Consider the following 19,758-nt stretch of genomic DNA (forward strand, 5'->3'; position numbering starts at 1 on the left):
TTCATCGGTTTCGTCGAACCGATCCCTTCCATGCTTGAGTTCATACGTTTGTCCAATATATATGTGATGGGTTATCGCATGTTTTGGTATTGGCAAACAGTTTGAAAGGGTCGTTCCATCCTTATCCGTGAGCCTAAGCTTGGGAAGGAGGTATGTTATTGAAGAAAAACGAAAACAGAATCGATAAAAAAGTTAAAAAAAAGAAACTTAGAGCGATCCATTTTATTGACAAAGGAAGGATGGATAAAACCCAACCTACACAAGTCTGTAGCTTATGTAGATGCAATGTAATACAGTAAAGAAGACAATTTGATTTTGGCTAAGCTTTCTGATGTATTTCAAAGACCGGTAGTTTTTGCAACGGGTTTGAAATAATGTTGGACACAATAATTTGATTTGTTAGTTTTTTGTTAGACTACTGCTGTGTTGTTCAGTTGTTATAACATATTTTAAATAAAGTAGTCAATCAGTCTTTAATGAAACTAATCCAGGGGTGTGATATTTCCTAAGAAAACTTTTCCTCAATGCTTTCAACTACATCACAACCAAGCAATGTTTGAAGTCCCCGTTGAGCGTATTTAATTATGAAATCTACCATTCAGCCTTCCATTCCCTGCAAACAGGCCGATGGCGAATGTGAAATAAAATTAATCTTCGTCGCGGTGCAACACCTCCATATTTACATAAATAAACCGGGGGGCGTCAACGAGTCCAAAAATAGCTCCGAACAAATTCATTTTCATTTTCAGCGGAGCGGAAAACATGGTTGCGGGGTAGGTCTGAGGGCACGCCATGGGCCAGAGTGGTACTTCGATAAGGAAAGGCTTTCGCGGTCAGCGGTTAAGAGGTCGACGTCGCGCACTGGTTATGACCACGACGTGCGGTTGGTGGTGAAAAATATAATGCCCTTCGGGTTTTCCACGACGTACTCCGGTACGAGGATGTGGCCTGTTTTGTGGAAGGGGAAGTGTTGCGGAAAAGTGTAATAGCTTTCGTTGCTAAATATAAAGTTCATCAGCACTTCAAATCCAATTTGTAATAATATCGCTGAGCAGGATATATTTTTCATTTTCTTTAGACCAAAAGCGAAGTGTTACGAATCTGCTTTCGTCTTACCACATCTTCAAAGTTTTGTCAAATGATGTTTGTAATGTAATATTTCACAGAGAGAGTCTATAATGTTAGATCATAGCACAAACCTAGATTGTTTACTTTCATTAGCAAGTATGAATTACACTGCTCTTAGCATTTGGTAAATGTCAACACCCACCTGGAGTGCCTCATAGTCAAACTAACTTCTTGGACCATCTTGCGCCTGAATTTATATGGATTCGAGGAACCAGTTCATCTTTTTCTATGAACTTTACACCTCCGGAAGTACCTCCTACTGCAAACAATGTAACTAGTCACCACAGTAGTCATAACGTGTGTTACCTGACGATAAGTTTATATTCTGTTGAAAAGACAGCGAGTATCGCTTCCCTACTAAGTACATTTGTATATTAAATTGCTTGATACAAGTAAGGTGGGTTGATGAATGTTATGTTTCCCTTAAACAACGTGCAGCACTTGTGTTTACAGTGGGTTTTGGGTAAATATCATTGAAGAGACAAGCCTGTTGGCCTGTGGGATTAATGGTCAGAAAATGTCATGCAATTTTCCTCTTGTCGCCCGAAATGTAAGTATGACTTTTTCGCTTGTTCATTGAAAGAACACAAAATAAAAAGACACTTGAACACACTCATCTTAACACTTTTTTAGTGAGATGGAAATATTTGTATTAACTTACATTTATGATAATTAAATAACATCTTGATGGAAAGGACGAATAATAGACCCAGTAAGATAATGGACTGCTGAAACAAAATTGTGAAACATGGCCTTTGCTGGAAGCTTGTTCTCCATCAGCCTCAAATAACTATTGGCTTTTTGGCCCGTGGCCATCGTCATACCCACGTCATGCCGTTTAGAGTCGTGACCGCAAGGATGCATGGTTTATGAAATGTTCAATCTCACTTACGCCCACGAACTAATTTGAGCGAAATTTAATTTGTTTCACTTTACAACCCCATTGGAAGCGAACAGCACGAGCCGGAGTTTTCCGGTGGGAGTGGTGCCTTTCCGAGTAAATCTAAATTGATTTTCCTCACCTCGTTGCTTCCACACGAGCGACTGTGTACAGAATATGGGTTACTACAACTTACCTTCGCAAAATATCATGTTTGCTTTATATCACTCGTTTAAACTATGTTAAAATTTAGTTCCCCTACGCGAAGAAATGAGGTTTTTTTTACCCCGAAAGGAAGAGGATAAACTAAACTCGATACCCATCCATCGATGATGGGTTGTTGCTTTGAGTTGGTGTTTTTTTCCGGTCCTGGCATCGTTTCCCAAGCTAATAAATTCTTTGAAAATTACCTATCAAATGAAGTTCTCCGGAAATAGCTGTACCGAATCAAACTGCACTATTCGCCATGGGTTGCCATGTTCTTCTTGAGGCAGAAAACTCGAAGCCCACGTAATGGGAGGACAGGACGCTCAGTCGTTCGTGTCAAACGGTAGCTTTCAGTTGCATCCCATCCATCATTTCGCCTGAATGGGTTGGAGTCTATTTTCCTCGTTTGCTAAGCGGATCTTATTAAACCAAACACGCAGAAGTGGCACATCGTGGGCAGATGCTTGTTGCGATTCTGTGAAGCAACGGCTTTTAGTACAATAAGTCTACCTTATGTAAAAAACATGTTATGTAGTTAAATTAGAAAATCTAGAGTTTATGTATTGGTAAACTGTCATTCCAATATGTTTTTGTTTGAAAATACAAAGCTACATTACATATCGGATAGCATCTGACTCATATTAATTTGTTTGTTTATTAAATCCATCGAACATTATGCGACTACATGAACACGAGCTTATGAACTATACAGGGGCGGATCATAGGGTAAGCATACTAAGCTGCTACTTGGGGCCCGAGCTTTAGAGGGCGCATCCTTCAGGCGCATTTTTATTAAATTGGAGGTATATTTATGGTTTTGCTACAAAGTTGCTTGATTTATCAATGAGGTTATGAATTTACTTTTGAATGAAAGTAAATGAAAAATATGTGTATCTCAACTCCAACTTATCTGAATTGTATTTTGAGGCAGAACAGGTGCGGTATCTTGGGGTGTATAGTTTAAGAATAATGGACATGGACTATCAGAAATCATACTATTTATAAATTATAAATTATAATTAATCATAAATAAAAAATAAATTACTCGTCAATTTGGGCAATGAAAATTTTCCTATCAAAGATAATTTATTGTTTAGTGTTAATTCGATTTCTTATTAAAAATGTGACGTTTAATAAATTTTAATCACTATCATAAATTTAAATGGTGAGTGTATCGCATGTTTTTGGGGTCTTCAACTTATAGTTACTTGGAACTTTGTAACAAAGCTAAAGCGCATAAGTGCACCTAGAGAGCTATGAAAAGTGGCTTGGGATGATATCATGTTACATGCGGACGTCAATTAAATCCTGGAAACAGCATTTCCTCCAGCTAACATCACTACATGGTATTTTCGTTACGTTCATGTTTGTTCGAATTAAAGAAAAGATTCAACGAAAAGTGGAGTGATTGATAGAAAGGGCTGCGTTCGTAAGTTCTTTGTTGCTGGGAAATCGAAACAAAAGTCAACCCGGAAAACCGTAACGCGGTGTAAGGACTTGACGTTTCTATGTTTACGCTATGATTCTTCTAATCAACTCACTTTTGGCGTACTTTCACAACGCCCCCTGAGCCGATTCGTGCGTTGTGATGGAAGACGAGGATAAAATTATACCTCGAGGGTAATTTAAACCATTTACAACCGCATAACTTCCTTTTTCTCCGGGCTCTATCACGTGGCCTGCAATTTTCTGGGTACGTTTTTCTTTTTCTTTTGGTGGCAATTTTTGCCCCAAACACGCAACGCGTCGTGTTCATGTTGAAGGCAACTTCGTGTTTTCCATCGATCGCAAAAATTTTCCCTCAGCGTTCTGTGGTCCGAAACGGACCTGAAAGAAAGAAGACGCGAAGTGAGAACCGCTGGTTGCGATATTTTTAGTACCTCGAAGGTTATTCGGTTTGGTTAAATTTAGCATTCCCATGGTGGGGAGTTTTTCTTTCGTCTTCCTACTGACTGGCTGAAGTTGCCTTTTGCTTTTTCGCAAGATAGCATGCCGGAGCCACGGAGTGTCGTAAAACTACCCTCTAGCCTGGTCTGAGGCGATCGATCGATCGTTAAAGGGAAGACGATGCTGAAAGTTTTCAGTTCGACAGAAAGATTCTAAGTTAGCAACAACAGCTCAACAAACGGTTGAAAATCGATATGTTAATTTTAAAAAGACAAACAATATTAAACTGTGTGAAGATACAAATCATGTATCAAAAGTGTAATCTTGAAGTTTTTACAAAATAAAGATATTGTTTACAATTAAAGCTCTAAACTAAAACCATGTTTGTTAAGATCTTGTAGAAAAAGGCTGCTTTTTATATCATTATCAAGCAGTAAATATAGTATCATTATTGTACCAACTCCAGATGGAGCCATTCGGAAATGAAAACCTTGCAACGCAAATTGAAAATCTGTTGACTTCCGTCGTCGCACCGACTACGACAATGCCAGAAAATCGTATGGCTAAAAGCCATGATTCACCATCTCACTGGGCAAAGCGTTCTCTGTGAGCAACAGTTTCTGGGAAATGAGAAACACGTCCCGGAAGGCGTTGATGGTTTCCGTCGAGTCAAAGCAACAGATTGTCAGCAGGTGGCAGCATAGATATTCGAAGAAAACTCCAACAATTTTATTTACGTCTAAATCGCGTCTAATAGAAAATCGCTTTCGGCTCGCCTTTGCAACTTCTGCAGTCTGCTCTAGAGTTTGACATAAATTTCCAATGAATTTATTTTGATAGTATATAAATGGTAAAGGATTGCGATAGGGTTTCTTTTTTAAAAAAGTAAGTTCACTTTCTCTCTGTTTCTCACTTGTTTGAGATTTTCATCGATTGATCTTTTCTATCCCTTTGTTTTTCTTATATTGTGTGTAATATTCAAATGCGATGTAAGGTGCACAAAGTGAGAAACAATCAACGCGAATCGTTCACCGAAGTGTGTTAAACCATACCCTATGGCGTTGTCTGGATGGACGGAAAGAGTGCTGCACGATGGAACAGCGGGTAAAGCAATTATTTACACCCGACCGGAACACGGCTTGATCGTTCGCTTTTGTACATCGATATCTCCTCATACAAGGGGAGGGCCGGGACTCAAAGGACGACAAGCCATCATCGAACCGACAATGTCAAGGCGTCATCCATGGTGTAAGGCACGTCGGTGCGATAATCAGTGGTGAACCTTGCCGGTGGCACTGAAGAGGGACAGCGCTGAGAGGCGATAAGACCGGGCGAAAATTGCGCCGATTGAGTCTAAAAATATCCTGCCTCCGCGAGGAGGAACCTTCATCGGTTCGCCGGCACCGGATACACCGGACGAGCTTTTCGGAGGTGGGATTGAGCGAGTGAACACACCCCATTAATGACCTCCCGTTTCACGTGCCCCACGCACTGTACGCTCCCCTTTACCTGCGTTTGTTCGCTACCGGTTTCGCCCGACTCAAATCGAACAATCTCTAATTTATACTTTTCTGGATAATGCACACACGCACATACACACCAACTGGTTTGCTGCAGCGTCACACGTGTCTCGCAGGGGGTTTTCCGCGAGCTGCCATATCGTACCCAAGCTGGCAAGTTGCTGCGCAATAAGCGAGTTTTGCAGCATCGCATGCTATAAATGGTTTACCGGCGTGGGCAGTTAAATTGTATGTTTTCTACAACGAAAGGATCAAACGAGACCGACAAAAGAAATGTTAAAAAGTTTGATAACATATGGTGCGCGACATAGAGAAATCAACAAGACAGATAGTTTTGAAAATGTACTGATGTTTCAAATAATATTCATAAGCTTTAAATAAAACAATAAACATAACAATTTAAATGGTATGAATGGATGATTAAAATTTTTTAATAATCAATATTTTATATCATTTTATCGCTCCCTTTCTTTCGTTTAGTTATGATTTCAGCTATTGAGTAGTTTTTGTTATTTTTTCTCGTTTAAAGATTGTTTTGTTTTTCACGAGGTTTTCTAGCGATTAATGTTGACAATCTGATAAAATATGTATGACCCTAGGAATAGTTTGCATAAGGGTATCAAGAAAATGTCAAAACTCTAGCATTTTAGCATAAAATTACATAAAATCGTCGAAAGTCTTGAATTGTAGTATGTATTGCAAAATGACCGCACAATAATTAAGAAGAATGCCAACAGACTGTAGAAAAATAGAAAATCGCTCAATTCGCTAAGAAATTGAAAGAAACGAACAAAAGATAGGAACAACTATCATAAACCCTGGAGAAACCGTACTCAGTTTCCATGAAGTCACGTTTTTGAATTATTTGAACAAAAAGCTTTAGTTTTCGGTATAAGATTATTACAATAATGAAAGTTGTTTCGTGGGCTGCACGTGCAAAACCATCCTGTCAAAGTAGTCACACCACAGAGAAAAAGACAACAGCAGGGTATGGTGTTTAAGGTTGCGGAAAGTAAGCTATTTGGGAGAAAAACTATCACTCATAAGACGCTTGTTGCTCGTCGTTCGTGTACTTTGAGTTTTTGCTCAAAAGCGTGAAAGGTGAGCAAAAGAAACGAAAGCAAACAATGGTAAAAGAACTGAACTTCAGCAGACGTCAGTCACATGGCAATAGACCAATTAACCTCATTAAAAAGGCTTCCTTGATATTTGCGTCACTCGATATTTGACCATTTCAAAGCCTTACAACTTTCGAGAATTTCAAAACTAAAAGGTTTGACTTCTTGAAGTAGATGAAGTATACAGAGGTAAGGTATCAGGAAAAAAATGCCCATAGGGTAACATTTTCCCATTATATTCCTTCAGCTCTTGTTGATTTCACGTGAACTTTACGCGGGTATGTTGAAGGTAAAGTTTTGCTTTACTATACATTTTGCGCAACCCGCAGAGACCCAACATTTGAAGGTTCTTCAAATGTCGTAAAAATTGTATACACGTGCTTCCGTTGGCACGTGTTGTGTTTCGGTAGCCTTTTATACTACTTAGACTTGTGACCAGAGTAGAAGTTTTGCAATTAAATAACTTGAATCTATAATATTCCAAATTTATCAAAAACAGATGCTAAAATTGTATCTATTTATCACTTTTCATGTATTGAACCTGTCGCTGTTCAATTAACACCATTTCATACCCATATGGTGCTAACCTTGAGCGGGGTTGAAGAAATCATAACAAAAGGGTAAAGGGCAAACGACAGGGTGCAATACTCCATTGAAGCCAACGACCAGTTCAGTATCATGCCGTTCCCGATACGACCTAAATTCGAACGAATCGAATAAAAGTTCCATTTAGTTCCTCCTCCGAGGGTTACCCCCTTCACAGCGCGGGGAGTTCGTTGACTCTTCTGCCGCAAGGCGAAATTTGCTCCCAGCGGCGAACGGGTCAACCCTGTACGCGAATCATCCACACTTTCCGAAAAGCTGCCTCATGATTGTGCCTCATGACGACCGGGACCGGGTGGGTACTGGGACAGCCGGTACCGAGGCCGGAAGCTCAGAACAAGTCAGACAGAGAGAGAGAAAGAGAGAGAGAGAGAGAGAGAGAGAGAGAGAGAGAGAGAGAGAGAGAGAGAGAGAAAGAGAGAGGTAGAGAGAGAGAGCGTGTGTACACGAATAGGCCACTCCACAAAATTGGCTCATTCTGCTGCCCACATTCAATTATATGGTAGCAAGTGTGGTTTACGTCGAATTTCGTACCGCCGCGAGACGCTTCCGGGCAAGGGGTGGAGCAAAGTGCCCAGTGATGACCCAGTTTTTCGGCTTCCCTGAAGGAAAAGTAGTTTTCCCTGTTCGTATACTGCAGCTGCGTGAGACTCCCCACCGCACTGGGCCGTTTGCGGGAAGGTTTACGAGACAACACTTCCTCTGGACCGTTCTGCACTTCACGAGTACTAAGGTACTTGGAAGAAATCAGAACTTCCGATAACAATGTTATATTCGTTTCGAAATGCTAAAAGTGTGTACAAAAATGAACCATAAAACAAACGCGAACGCAAAGTGCAAAATAATTACTGTAATTCGTCTCTCAGTCGCAAACCAGTATGAGTTTATGCGGAAGGGACGATCGTTACCGGATCGATTAAGGAAGTGCATGGAAGGGCAATTAATGCAATGGCAATAATGTCCCGCACATCAATTGCTGATTATTCCGTCTCAAAGTGATTTTATTTATTATCACTCGTTAAGAATACAGGTCAAGGAACGAGAAACGACAACCGCCGTCCGTTGCCAGCATAAAAAAGGATATAAAAATACTTAAATCCCGATTCTGGATTCGAACGGTTTTTTTGTTCATTGCTTCCCGTTTTAGCGCTTTGCGTGATGATTAAATACGCTACGAATGCGCTCGAAGTGCAATTTTCGTCACTTCCGGTGGCTCCTTCACATACGTACCAAATCCGGGAGCGAGGCGAGATGGCGCCAGCATGTCGACGTGGAGGGAGGTGCCAGTTTTGGTAGTCTTCCAGGAGTTCTAGCCCGGCCAGACGCCCGGGAATAGCTGTCTTTCTAGGTCCCAGCTACGACGCCAATTGTGGCCGGGGGACGATGTTTGCTTGCGTGCGCGACTCCTGGAATGGGGTCATCGCTCTGAGGGTTGTTTGGAGTGCTGCAAAAAATATCCTAACGCCGATGGAGGTTTATGAAACGGACTTGTTATGCAACAGTGGTTAGTGATATTGTTTGGACGGGGATTTACTTGCCATTCAAATGCATTTATAACGCATTGTTATGATAGATTTAATTACTCATTCAGACCTTGTCTGTCCATTGATTTTTCGCTCTAAATAAACAAATAATTTTTTTTTTCGATTTTAACTTTTCTTTAACATAATGTGAACAACGCCATCAATGAGGGTGACACACCAAGCCTCCGCACCAGCCATACCAGCCATAACATTAGGAATGATAGACTGACTCGATCGAAGATTGCTTTTAGATCCATATAAACAGCATCCTTTTGGAGTCCGCACACGAAGGCTTCATGGTACAGGGTGACAAACGGTAAAGATTGATCGTAACAGAGCTCTGCAGGAAGAAGCCTTGTTGACCGCTTACTGATGACATCCCGGCAGCAATCAAAGAGCTCTTAGGAACAATAACCTCGAACACTTGAACAGACGCACAGGGAAGTTATACCTGCAGAATTACCAGCTTGCTTTTTGTGACCTTTCTTGTGAATAGGGAAAAGAAAACGTGCTTTGTTTAAGCGCCATTGAAATTATCTTGCACAGTAGAAGTGCAAAAGAGTCGCTGAGGTTTTTCAGTATCGTTGATGGTAAGCCAGGCCTGGCCTAAATAACACATTTATATTGGCTGGAGCCAACTTGACTACATCAGCTGGAACTAAAACTTAAACGATCGACGAAAAGATTACATGATTCCAGAATTTGACATAGTGGCTCATAATGGCGCCTATTGATATCGCCTATCTTGAGGGCCACAGGTGACTCATCAATGTGTTATTGAATTTGTTTAGCCCATTTTACATCAAGTTCTGAATCATTTATGGTCCGGTCAGTGCAGAGACGGATCATAGCGTCAGCAAACTAAATAGCTGCTTGAGGCCCCGAGCTTTGGAGGGCCCCGTCGTTTTGGCCCACAAAAACAAAATGAGATTATTGCACTAACGTAATTAAAAGAGATCAGTGAAAAATTTGATTAAAGAAGTGTAACTTTCTCAGAATAGTTTAAGGACAATCTACATAGATTAGCAAAAGTAATGTCCTGCACAGTTCGTAATAATATTAGTCATATCAGTTAATATATTTAAGTCGCAAAAAAGTTAAAAATAAAATTGATATAAAAAAATGTAACTAACAATATGATATAATTTATAAGTGTTAAGAACACAATATTTTACATATTTGTACCAATTATGATCGAAACACGACTTTTCTTCTGGAAACCATCTATTTTCACCGTAAAACAATAAAAATGGACGAAAAAAGGCGTATATTTATTCCGAGTTGGTTGCTCCTATAATGGTGGTATGGTTCCCATAGTTGTGGTATCGTATTCCTATAGTGGTGGTAGTACTTGGGAATAATAAACCAATACATTTTGCAGCGATTTAAAGTCTTAAAGAAATCATGGCATACCTGATAAACTCTTAAGAAATCCAGCGGTTTAAAGTCTTAAAGAAATCATGGCATACCTGATAAACTCTTAACAACCTGTTTGGAAAATATTAATTTTGGTGCCTTAATTTATTACGGAATGGTAAGGTTTATCGTTTAAACACTTCGCAGAAGATCAAAGAACATTTCATAGAAGAACAAATATCTCCATTATATTTATTTCGTCGTAGAGCTGGAATTTTGTTCCACTACAACCACTATTGGTACTAGCACCACTATAGGAGCACTTACCCTACTTGTCAGTTTGGTTCGTAGAAAATAATTATCTTGGAAATTTTTCGATAGTTTCCCATGAAATAGGGCTTTGCATATCAGGTATTGGCAAGGAAAACTTTTCAATTAACTAATATTGAGGTAATTATATATGATTATAAACTCGATCATTATTACAAAATGTGTGGTTTAATCTAATTTGAAATATTATAAATCTTGAAATTCAAAATTGAATGGTGAATGTAAAGCATGTTTTTGAAGCATTCAACTTATAGTTTCATGGGGCCCCTAGAACGCTTAATCCGCCTCTGGGTCAGTGCTCTCAAGAATTTTCTTTGATCGTGGGGAGTTAGCCTTTTTTAAAGTCTAGTCGAAGAGTGTGAACATGTGTAGCTATGTGTGGGGAAACTGGAGATTTTTACAGAGAGAGAGAACATTGTAGATATAATACTTGAAAATCCATGCTATTGAAATTATATTGTGGTCTTCTAGGTTCAGAGATATTAAGGATATCAATTGAAAGATACCATAGTTCCAAAACCCAGCCATGGTTAATAGGGCATATTGAAAAATAATATACTTGTTTCTATTCAGACTCGGCAGGGTCATCGCTCTACATTATAGAATGAGTATTTTTGAAGCATGTTGTAAAGACAAACATATAATAAATAAAGGAAAAAGCTGATAAGGTTTTTCATTTTAAAACAGCTAATTTCTATAACTGATAACGGGCTAATTAAACTAACTTTTTTATCCACAAAGACTAATCTTCCAGTTCACCAGATCCCATTCCAAAGAACTATTTTGAGTGGCCATATATACAAGCAAAACTAGTCCGTTTTGGCCTAATTCTATAAAATTAATAAAATGGACAAAAGAACAAAACACCACAATTAATTTAATTTCTAATTAGAAAGTAAATGTATGAAAGTAGTAGAACGTCTTTAAATATTGTTTATAGGTCACTCGAGAGCGTTTAGGACCTGAAATACATATCAAACTATGACTACAATAATAGAACAATTTAAAAGTGAAAAGCCAAACAAAAGCTTTAATGTATGTGAATTTGCTGTTCATTGTCAAGACCGAAGTTGTTGTTTGAGTAAAAGTAATTGTTTGAATTTATCTAAAACTCATAATACGTTTTAGAATTGCAAAGCAAAACTTTGTTTATGAAAATTTGATCTGAAAATTGTTCGAAACTGTGATAAAAAAAAATCAACAATAGTTTATGGGTTTACTACTACTGGACTGAACTAAAACGCAATCAGTCGTAAGCTAATCGGGGCCCTTTTAGTTGCCTGGGTAAAATCAAACGAAAAACCCTGAAAAGCTCTAGTAGTTTCATTCGTTTCCGATCGATGTCTCTGGACAATATTTTTCGGGAAAAAAGCGTTACTGCGCCTGTCCCGATTGGCGATGCGAAGCTTTTCATTCATAAAATTTGCGCTAGCTTTTTCAATCATTCAACACAATCGTCCGCTATGCACACACAAGCACCACACGTCTTTCCACCGCACATATGCAAACAGTGCAAAAGTGATTGTGTATGTGTGGTTTAATGTATGTGCCTACTGGATGCTGATGAAAGGCAACCAAAACTGATGACTCGTGAAATCGTGACTTGAAGTCCTTGTAAGCAAGACATGTTTCTATGCTGTACACTTTTTCGTTCATCGTAAAACTAATTTTTGGCTAAATAATTCAGCCATTTTGAAACATCCAGTATCTGTACAAAGGGGGGATGAGTGAACGCTGCACCGGTGGCTTCCAGTGGCTATAACGATGGCCAATTCTGACCTTCCGTTCCCCCGGCGCCGCCCACCGGTGCCCTGTCATTAACTTCCGTTTTTCTTTCATCAGTTATTTCACGGAAACCCCTGACAGTGGTCGTAAATTACAGTCACCATAAATTTTCTTATATCACCGGCGCCCGACGAAATTACTCTTTCTTTGACAGCGTGTTACATCGGGAACTTTTCCGGCCTCTATCTCTCGCACGTTGCGCCACGTTTTCGGGTTTATTTTTAACGCGTTAGGAATCGTAGCAGGAGCGACTTGGGTCTCGATGGTTGTTGCGCTCTTTGGCGATGTTACAAAGGAGAGCTATTTTTCATTTCATTACTACCATGGGTTTGCATGTGCTTTACTCCCACGCATCGGGAGCTTATCCCTGAGAGCTGCGTTTTCCTGCTAAATCATTCCATCAATGGAAAAGTACTATCTCATGTCCAGAGTCCGGAAAAAAGGAGAAACAATCCTGGGAACATACCTGACACGACACAACATTTCAGCTGACTTTCCAGATGCCACAATCAAGCTGTTGCTATTTTGTATTGTTGGTGCTGATGCTACTTGTTTATTCCGCAATACTTTGCCATATCACTAAATGACGTACTCTTGTATCATCGTGTGATTAGATAAAAACCAGAAGCAAGCCAAGGAAATTCGAGCCACTGGTAACAGGTGAAACCACCTTGTCTATCGGTACTTAGGCTGTGGAGTTGTGGCGTCGGGTAAAAAGATGAATGAAAGTGATTCGCGATACTCATCCCTAAGTGTGGGTGTAGGCATCGAAGTCAATGTGAAACGACAGCTTGGTTGTTTCTTGAAGCAGAAAGCAAACCCTCCTCACATTAGATGCTTTTTACATGCTTCCTTCCACGCGAAAAAACACTTTTGGCGACGTGTTATTCAACGAGTAGAAAAAAAGGAAGAAAAAAATCATGTTATCGGAAAGTTCGATAATTTAGTTTTGTGCCCTTCTTCCAGCTTACCCTCCTTCTCCCTCTCCCGCTGTTCGTCTTCCTTTGCTTGTTCCATTCGATGGCAAATGGCTACGACATTGACTACCACGATTGAGCAGCACATAGTTCTTGGAAAAAGTCGATGGCAGCCTCCGGCCATCGTAGTAACGTTTACCGAAAGGATTTTCCATCTCAGTGAATGCTGGAAAACCAAGGGGACCGCACCGACGTTCGCTGAAGTTATCAATGAATTCGGATTTCGCCGAAATGTCAACCCAAGCGCCGTCTTAGTGAAGGACTTGAGGGAGGTGTCCAGAGGGTGTCGGTCACAGCTGCCCATTTTTCTCAGACATCGCCAAGGGTTGGCGCAGTTTACGACCGCTGGGGTATGAACGAGCACGGTGATCTATTTTCTCGCCAATGTCGTGGAAAAGACGTCCTAGTCGAGCCGAATTCACGAAGCAAGGCTTATCGAGGCTAGTTTGAAGATAAAACTTTTCCCGATGCGTTGAAGAAGGATGAAAATCAATCCATTATAAGACGGAAGATGGGAATGGGATTGAACGGTAGGGTGAGGGAAGAGGGGAGTTCATTCGAATTTTCCTGTGATGAAGTTGTTGGAAACGAGGTTCATATTCAACCAGTATTTAATTTCCTGCGTAAAACTACCTCCGCCCTGTCGGTTGCCTGTGGCGTCTTGTGGTTTAGGCAAAGTGTCAAGGATTTATAACCTCAAGCAAGGAAGGTTTGCGTGAAAGCGAGCCTGTCTGCTATTTGTAAGTTTTATTTTTAATGCTGCGCTATTTTCATCGTTGTTTCCTATCCCTAAAACAGCTTTACATTTTTGTATTTCCTCAAAGAACAAAAAATGTTAATACAGAACCAATATCCATTTTACTTCAAAACTGTTCACATACTTCATGTTATAAAATCTTTTTCAAACAAAAGCAAAAGCTCCACGGGAAAATGCAATCAAAAGTTTTCTCCGTCATGTGCAACTGTACCATGTGTGCATGCCAGCGTTGCGGAAATAATAAATTCCATTGCTCTCTGTTTGGATAAGCCAAACGGCACGAATCGCTTTTTTTATCGCCGCAGTGCACTTGGTGTTGGAGTTGTTGGTGTGCGGATGGAATAGTTTTCCACCCTCAACCGGATCGCACCCAGTTGAAAATGGAGATAATTTCGTTGAAGGATGTAAACACAATCCTGTTTTTGGTACAAAAATAGTTAAGATGGATACGGTGATTGAAAACCACTTTATGAAAATTCATTTCAATTTGCTTCGCATGATAGCACCGGCATATGCTGGCTACCGAGGGAGATATGCTTCAATTTGCAGCATTATTCATATCGCCCGAAGAGTAAAAATACGGTTGCGGATGGGCAAACCATATGGTGTATTTCCTAGTGGAGCATCAGGTTACAAAAGGGTGATGTTTCAGTCAAAATGATGAGAATGAAAATAGTATTATAAATTTTTCAGTGTTTCACCTATCTTCTTAATGAACTTGTGAATTTTAATTCCATCTATAAGCAGTTGTAACGGTTTGTAATTGAAAATATAAACCTTTTTAAAACTATGATTGAGTAAAAATCGAACTAATTTAGGTAAAATAAATATAAATTGATCATATAATGGGTTACTAATATTAGTATTGAAACATATTTAATTTGGAGGCTCTTGGCAGGAATAAGGGATTCACTTGTAAATCTATAACATTACATACACATTTCTATGTAATTTTCTTGGAATCTTCAGCAGGAAACTAAATTAAACAGTATAGAACACAACGAGCTTCGAGTGGCACATGTTGTGGCCGGAATGAACAATGCTAACAATAATGTCAACAGTGGGGAAAACACCGTGATCAACTGCTCCAGCTGGTAAATGTATCCATTTCCCGTTCCGTCTAGCCACCGTGCCCTTGCATCGGTGATGTTGGTAGCAATTTCCCGCAGCAGTTCGATCTATGGAAGCGCCTGCGCAGTCAATTACCTGTGCAAGTGTTGGTGAGCCTGAAAGGGACGCCGATGTGCAAGGAAGAGAAGGCATACTCTGCTAGCGGTACGTTTAATAAATGGTAACTTGCCTTAAAATTAACTAGAGAAAAAGAGAAGGTTTCATATGTCCCTCGTCCCGATTGAGGGCAAACCAATGGAGACGGTGGAAACCTGTGGCAGCTTTTCCGTAGCGTGTGGTGGAAAGCTTTTTCGCCTGTCCCGAACGGTTCGCGAATCGGTCGAATCAGTTTTCTCCAATCCGTCGTCGAGTGAAAAACGCAACATCAAAATAGTGTAGCCGAGCTGTGAAAGGTTGGTAGGTGGGTTTTTCCCAGCTTGCTTTAAAGGTTTGCTCTCGCAGGCAGACCTTGTGGTGGCAGTTTGTGTGTGCTAACAAAAAATAGAAAAAGGAAAATGTCGACATCGTCATTCGTCACTGTCTATATTTCTTTGACAATCGCGTACGTAGTGGTGGTGGTGTGTTTTCGGAAAACTGTTGAGGTGTAGGTGTGAAATATTTAAGTATTTTTTGTTTTTAAGCAACAAACACCGACATCGTATTGCTGCTGTCGCGCCATTTTTCCTATTTTTAACAATTCGATATCACCTGGCGCGAGAATTTTCATTCAACGAATACAATTCAGTTTTTTAAAACAATAAACAGTTAAACACGTAGCACTTGTGTACGACTGGATACGGTAAAGTTGGTTGGGTTTTCATTTTTATGAAAAAGTATTCTCAACTGCGCCCCACAAGTAAGATAAGAAATAAGGAACAACAATAATTAATTAATTGCTGCTTTTGAAGGCTGCTTGTCGACCTGGTTAAACTTGTGTTTGTGCTTTTATCTATCGATTTGTTGATCTGGTTTGGAAGCACCAAGGAAGAGGTCTAGCGAATAATGATTACAAAAAGCATCATTTTGTAAACAACTTTCTCAATTAACAAAAATGAGAAATAATGCTGCTGGAAAAATGTTTTACGTATGTGATGTGTGTGGAGAGTTGGCCAACTAAGCAAGCAAGTATACATAAATAGCTTAATATTTTGATGATTGTCGTGGTGCTCCTCCTTGGGTGACAACCTACTAGGAAAAATTCATCTCTTCGCGTTACAAAGAGCAACCAGCTGTTGACGTCATCGTGTATCTCGGCACTGGATGTTCGGATCGATGACGCATTCCTTCACTCGCATGTGTTTCCGGTTGCACTGAGTGCACCTCCTGCATGGGAGAAGAAATAATCACGTAAATTCGGAAGAAATCAGCTGTTCCGTTTCCAGAAATTGGCTTCATCGTCTCGCAACAAGTGGTCAAGAAATCGACCCCTTGAAGCCAGAATTCTTGTTCTACAAAAATCTCCAAATAAGTTGAATGCCAGGAGGTATCAACTAAGGATATTTTTATTAGGTCAAACGTGTCGCAAACTGCGCATGTAACCGCTCCGAAACACAACATCCCTCAAGAAAACACAATAAAGGTAATAGAACTTGCGGAGACTTCTATTGGGAAGCACTACACAAGAAAAGCCAACCACTCTCACGCAAAGCATCATGTCGCCAGTCGGTCTTCCATTGGTGCTGCTCCTCCCACATGACGTAGGTGGCTACATGGCAAATGTCAAGTGTCACTAGTGGAATTGGTGTCGCCCGGGTGTTTTCCTATGTTGAATAGATAACCTACTTCTCGTGTCAGCCCTCGCGGTTATGAAAACACTTTATGGTACGAATGTAACGACGTGTGGTTCCCTAAAATCTGACGACGCTTTAGGTGTCGCCTAATTGGGCACCCGGTGATAAATCACCCGATTCAGCCTACGCCGACAGCGATGAATAATGGGGCCCGGGCAAGGGCACACACAGGCTTCAAGCGGTACTGGATAACGCTGCAGGAGGGACAATCAGACGCAAAAGCTTTTTCGTGTCGTACCGGCGTGTGAACCGTTGGAAAATCCCAGTTTACCCGAATTGATTTGACATTTTTTCCCTTTTCTTTTTCGGTCCTCGTTGCTGGCGCCTTTTTGCAGGAACTTTTCTACGTGCTTGCAACGGAGCACGCACACGGCATGTACTTCTTTTTCGTTTTGGCCTCGCTGATGGTGGCTAACCCGGCGTTAGCGTACCTATCGGCGGGCATGAAGGTAAGGACATGCAGGGTGGTTTGAGTTAGGTCCTGGAGTGTTTTTATTTCCTGGTGGTCTAATACTCATGTCTACTTACCTCTTTCCAGGACCAGTTTCTGTCGGACATGTTGCTGCGCGAGCTGGTCGATCGGATGGGCAAAGACTTGGCGGAGGCGGCCGACTCCTACATCGATCCGGCTTCGATGGATGAGCTGCCCGCCAGCCGCCTGGCACTGATGGCCCGCGTCACCAAGGACCTGGAGGCCGAGCCGCTCGACTACGACTCGCTGCTGGAGGGCTCGAACCCGAATCCATCGCCGCGCGACCAGGAGTACCTGCAGCATAGCACGCTCTGGGGACACCAGTATGTGTCAGGTGGGGCAGGCGAGGGTCCGAACCGGCCGAAGCCACAGGTGAAGACCGATGCCAGCCTGCCGGCGTACTGCAATCCACCCAATCCGTGCCCGGTCGGGTACACCGAGGATCAGGGCTGCACGATGGACTTTGAGAATACGGCCGCATTCAGCCGCGAGTACCAGGCGGCCCAGGACTGTATGTGCGACGCGGAGCATATGTTCAACTGCCCGGTGGCTTCGCCGAACGAGGGCAACCCGCAGATGGACTCGGAACTGGAGAGCTTCATCGCGCGCCAGTTCCACACCCAGGAACACAAAAATCTGGTTGCCAAAAAGTTCCACGTTAAGAAGGTAAACTTAAACAGTCTTACAACGAAACGTCTTAGGTTTTCGCAACTCGTTTGAGCTTTCAAGCATAACTGAATTATCTCCTTGTGTTCCAATTTCTTTGAACCTTTTGCAGGATAGTTCTAAACACTAAGATCATTTCATTCGTTTAATTTGAGAACATTCCTACACTCATTTAAGCAAAAACACTATTTTTTTGTGCGATAGATAAAATCAGTTATCATGACATATTTGGCAAGAATCTAAACGTTTCTCATTCCATTGCAGAGCTACAACCCATTCTTGCAAGGTGAAAAATTGCCCGTCGCCGCCAAAAAGGGCTTCAACGTAAATGCCTAAGCGCCTAAGGATACTGGCATGGCAGGAAAAACCATATCACGATGACCGACCGAACGCTAAGGAAGCTAACCCAGAAAGCCAACATCTAAAACATGCCACTCTCGCACCAATTACTTCGATGCTTATGCAGAAACAGAATTATAACTAACCAATAACCAATGGACGACGGCAATGGAAAACTTCTAATCATCCTTTCACCTCCCCCTTTTAGCCAATAAGGTATCTGCGGAAAAAAAGCCACCACCGGCAACCGCGGTCGAAATTTCAAATGTTTTATGTTACATTAAGAAGCACCTAGAAACACGGCAAAATCGCAACAAACGCAATCAGTACTCAAGTGTTCCGTCACGGCAGCAGCGGGCGATCACAAGTTGCACAAACCAAAGCCAGAGGAAGGATAAATGTTACCGCTTAAAAATGTATGTAAACCAACCCTTTGATAAACCGTAAGGTTAAAAATGTAAATGTTTTGTCGGTGTGATCCACACTCTCTGAAGTCAGCTTACCCCAACGGTACGATATCAGTAATATGGTATAATTCTTTTATTATTTTCTCAAATGTTTCGCGATGGAATGTTTAACAGCAGATGCAAGTAACATGGAGTTTAATGGAGACGACAGTTCCATATTGCCACTATAAACGGTGTGATTAACAGGTGAACCCCACCAGGGCCACATCAAGATGTATACCTTTAAACCAAGCATAACCGTTATCATATTGCTTACTAATAGAATATCAGAACCCAGCTACCAAGTCTTATTTTTCAAAGTTGAAATATTGACCCTCTTTCCTTATCGTTAGAGAAATATAGCATTATAACGAATGAGCTAAAAGGATGGTTGAAATCGCTTCACCCTTTTTGAAATTAAAAAAGCGTTATGTCTATTGTACAAGCAGCGTCAATTTTAACAGTCAACCTTTTAACCTGCGTGACCTGCGAAAGCTAACTTTCATTTGACACCAATTTTTCGTTGAACTACATGGTAAATCATTTGAAGCCATTCGGATCATACAAACGTTTTTGCTGATCGGTAGCTTGCACTGCAAAAATCATACACGCCAAGTGTGTGAAATACTCTTATAATTTAAAAATATTTCAAATCACTACATTACCCTCTTCGTTGTTCTAGACGGGAAATCAAATTCATGCGGGTAATCTTCTCAAAGAACGATGTTTTCCAAGCCTTTATAGTTTGGCTACGAATAACATCTGACTACCCACTAAGACCCGGGTTCGGTTACGTTCCTCCCGTGGGCGTGATGCCAAAGCAACATCATTGGCTACCGTGTGGCCGCGAGGCTCGGAGAGACA

General features: G+C 41.0%; 1 protein-coding gene across 1 annotated transcript; it reads left to right on the forward strand.

Annotated features, from left to right (window-relative positions):
• The first annotated feature begins 17,345 nt into the window (after positions 1–17,345).
• Positions 17,346–18,445, forward strand: LOC131264405 (neuroendocrine protein 7B2). The gene is made up of 3 exons (XM_058266709.1): positions 17,346–17,420; positions 17,510–18,109; positions 18,374–18,445. The coding sequence occupies exons 1-3, from the start codon at positions 17,346–17,348 to the stop codon at positions 18,443–18,445; spliced, it is 747 nt and encodes a 248-aa protein (XP_058122692.1).
• Positions 18,446–19,758: the final 1,313 nt, after the last annotated feature.

This window comes from Anopheles coustani, chromosome 2 (assembly GCF_943734705.1).
Source record: "Anopheles coustani chromosome 2, idAnoCousDA_361_x.2, whole genome shotgun sequence".
Taxonomy (NCBI): domain Eukaryota; kingdom Metazoa; phylum Arthropoda; class Insecta; order Diptera; family Culicidae; genus Anopheles; species Anopheles coustani.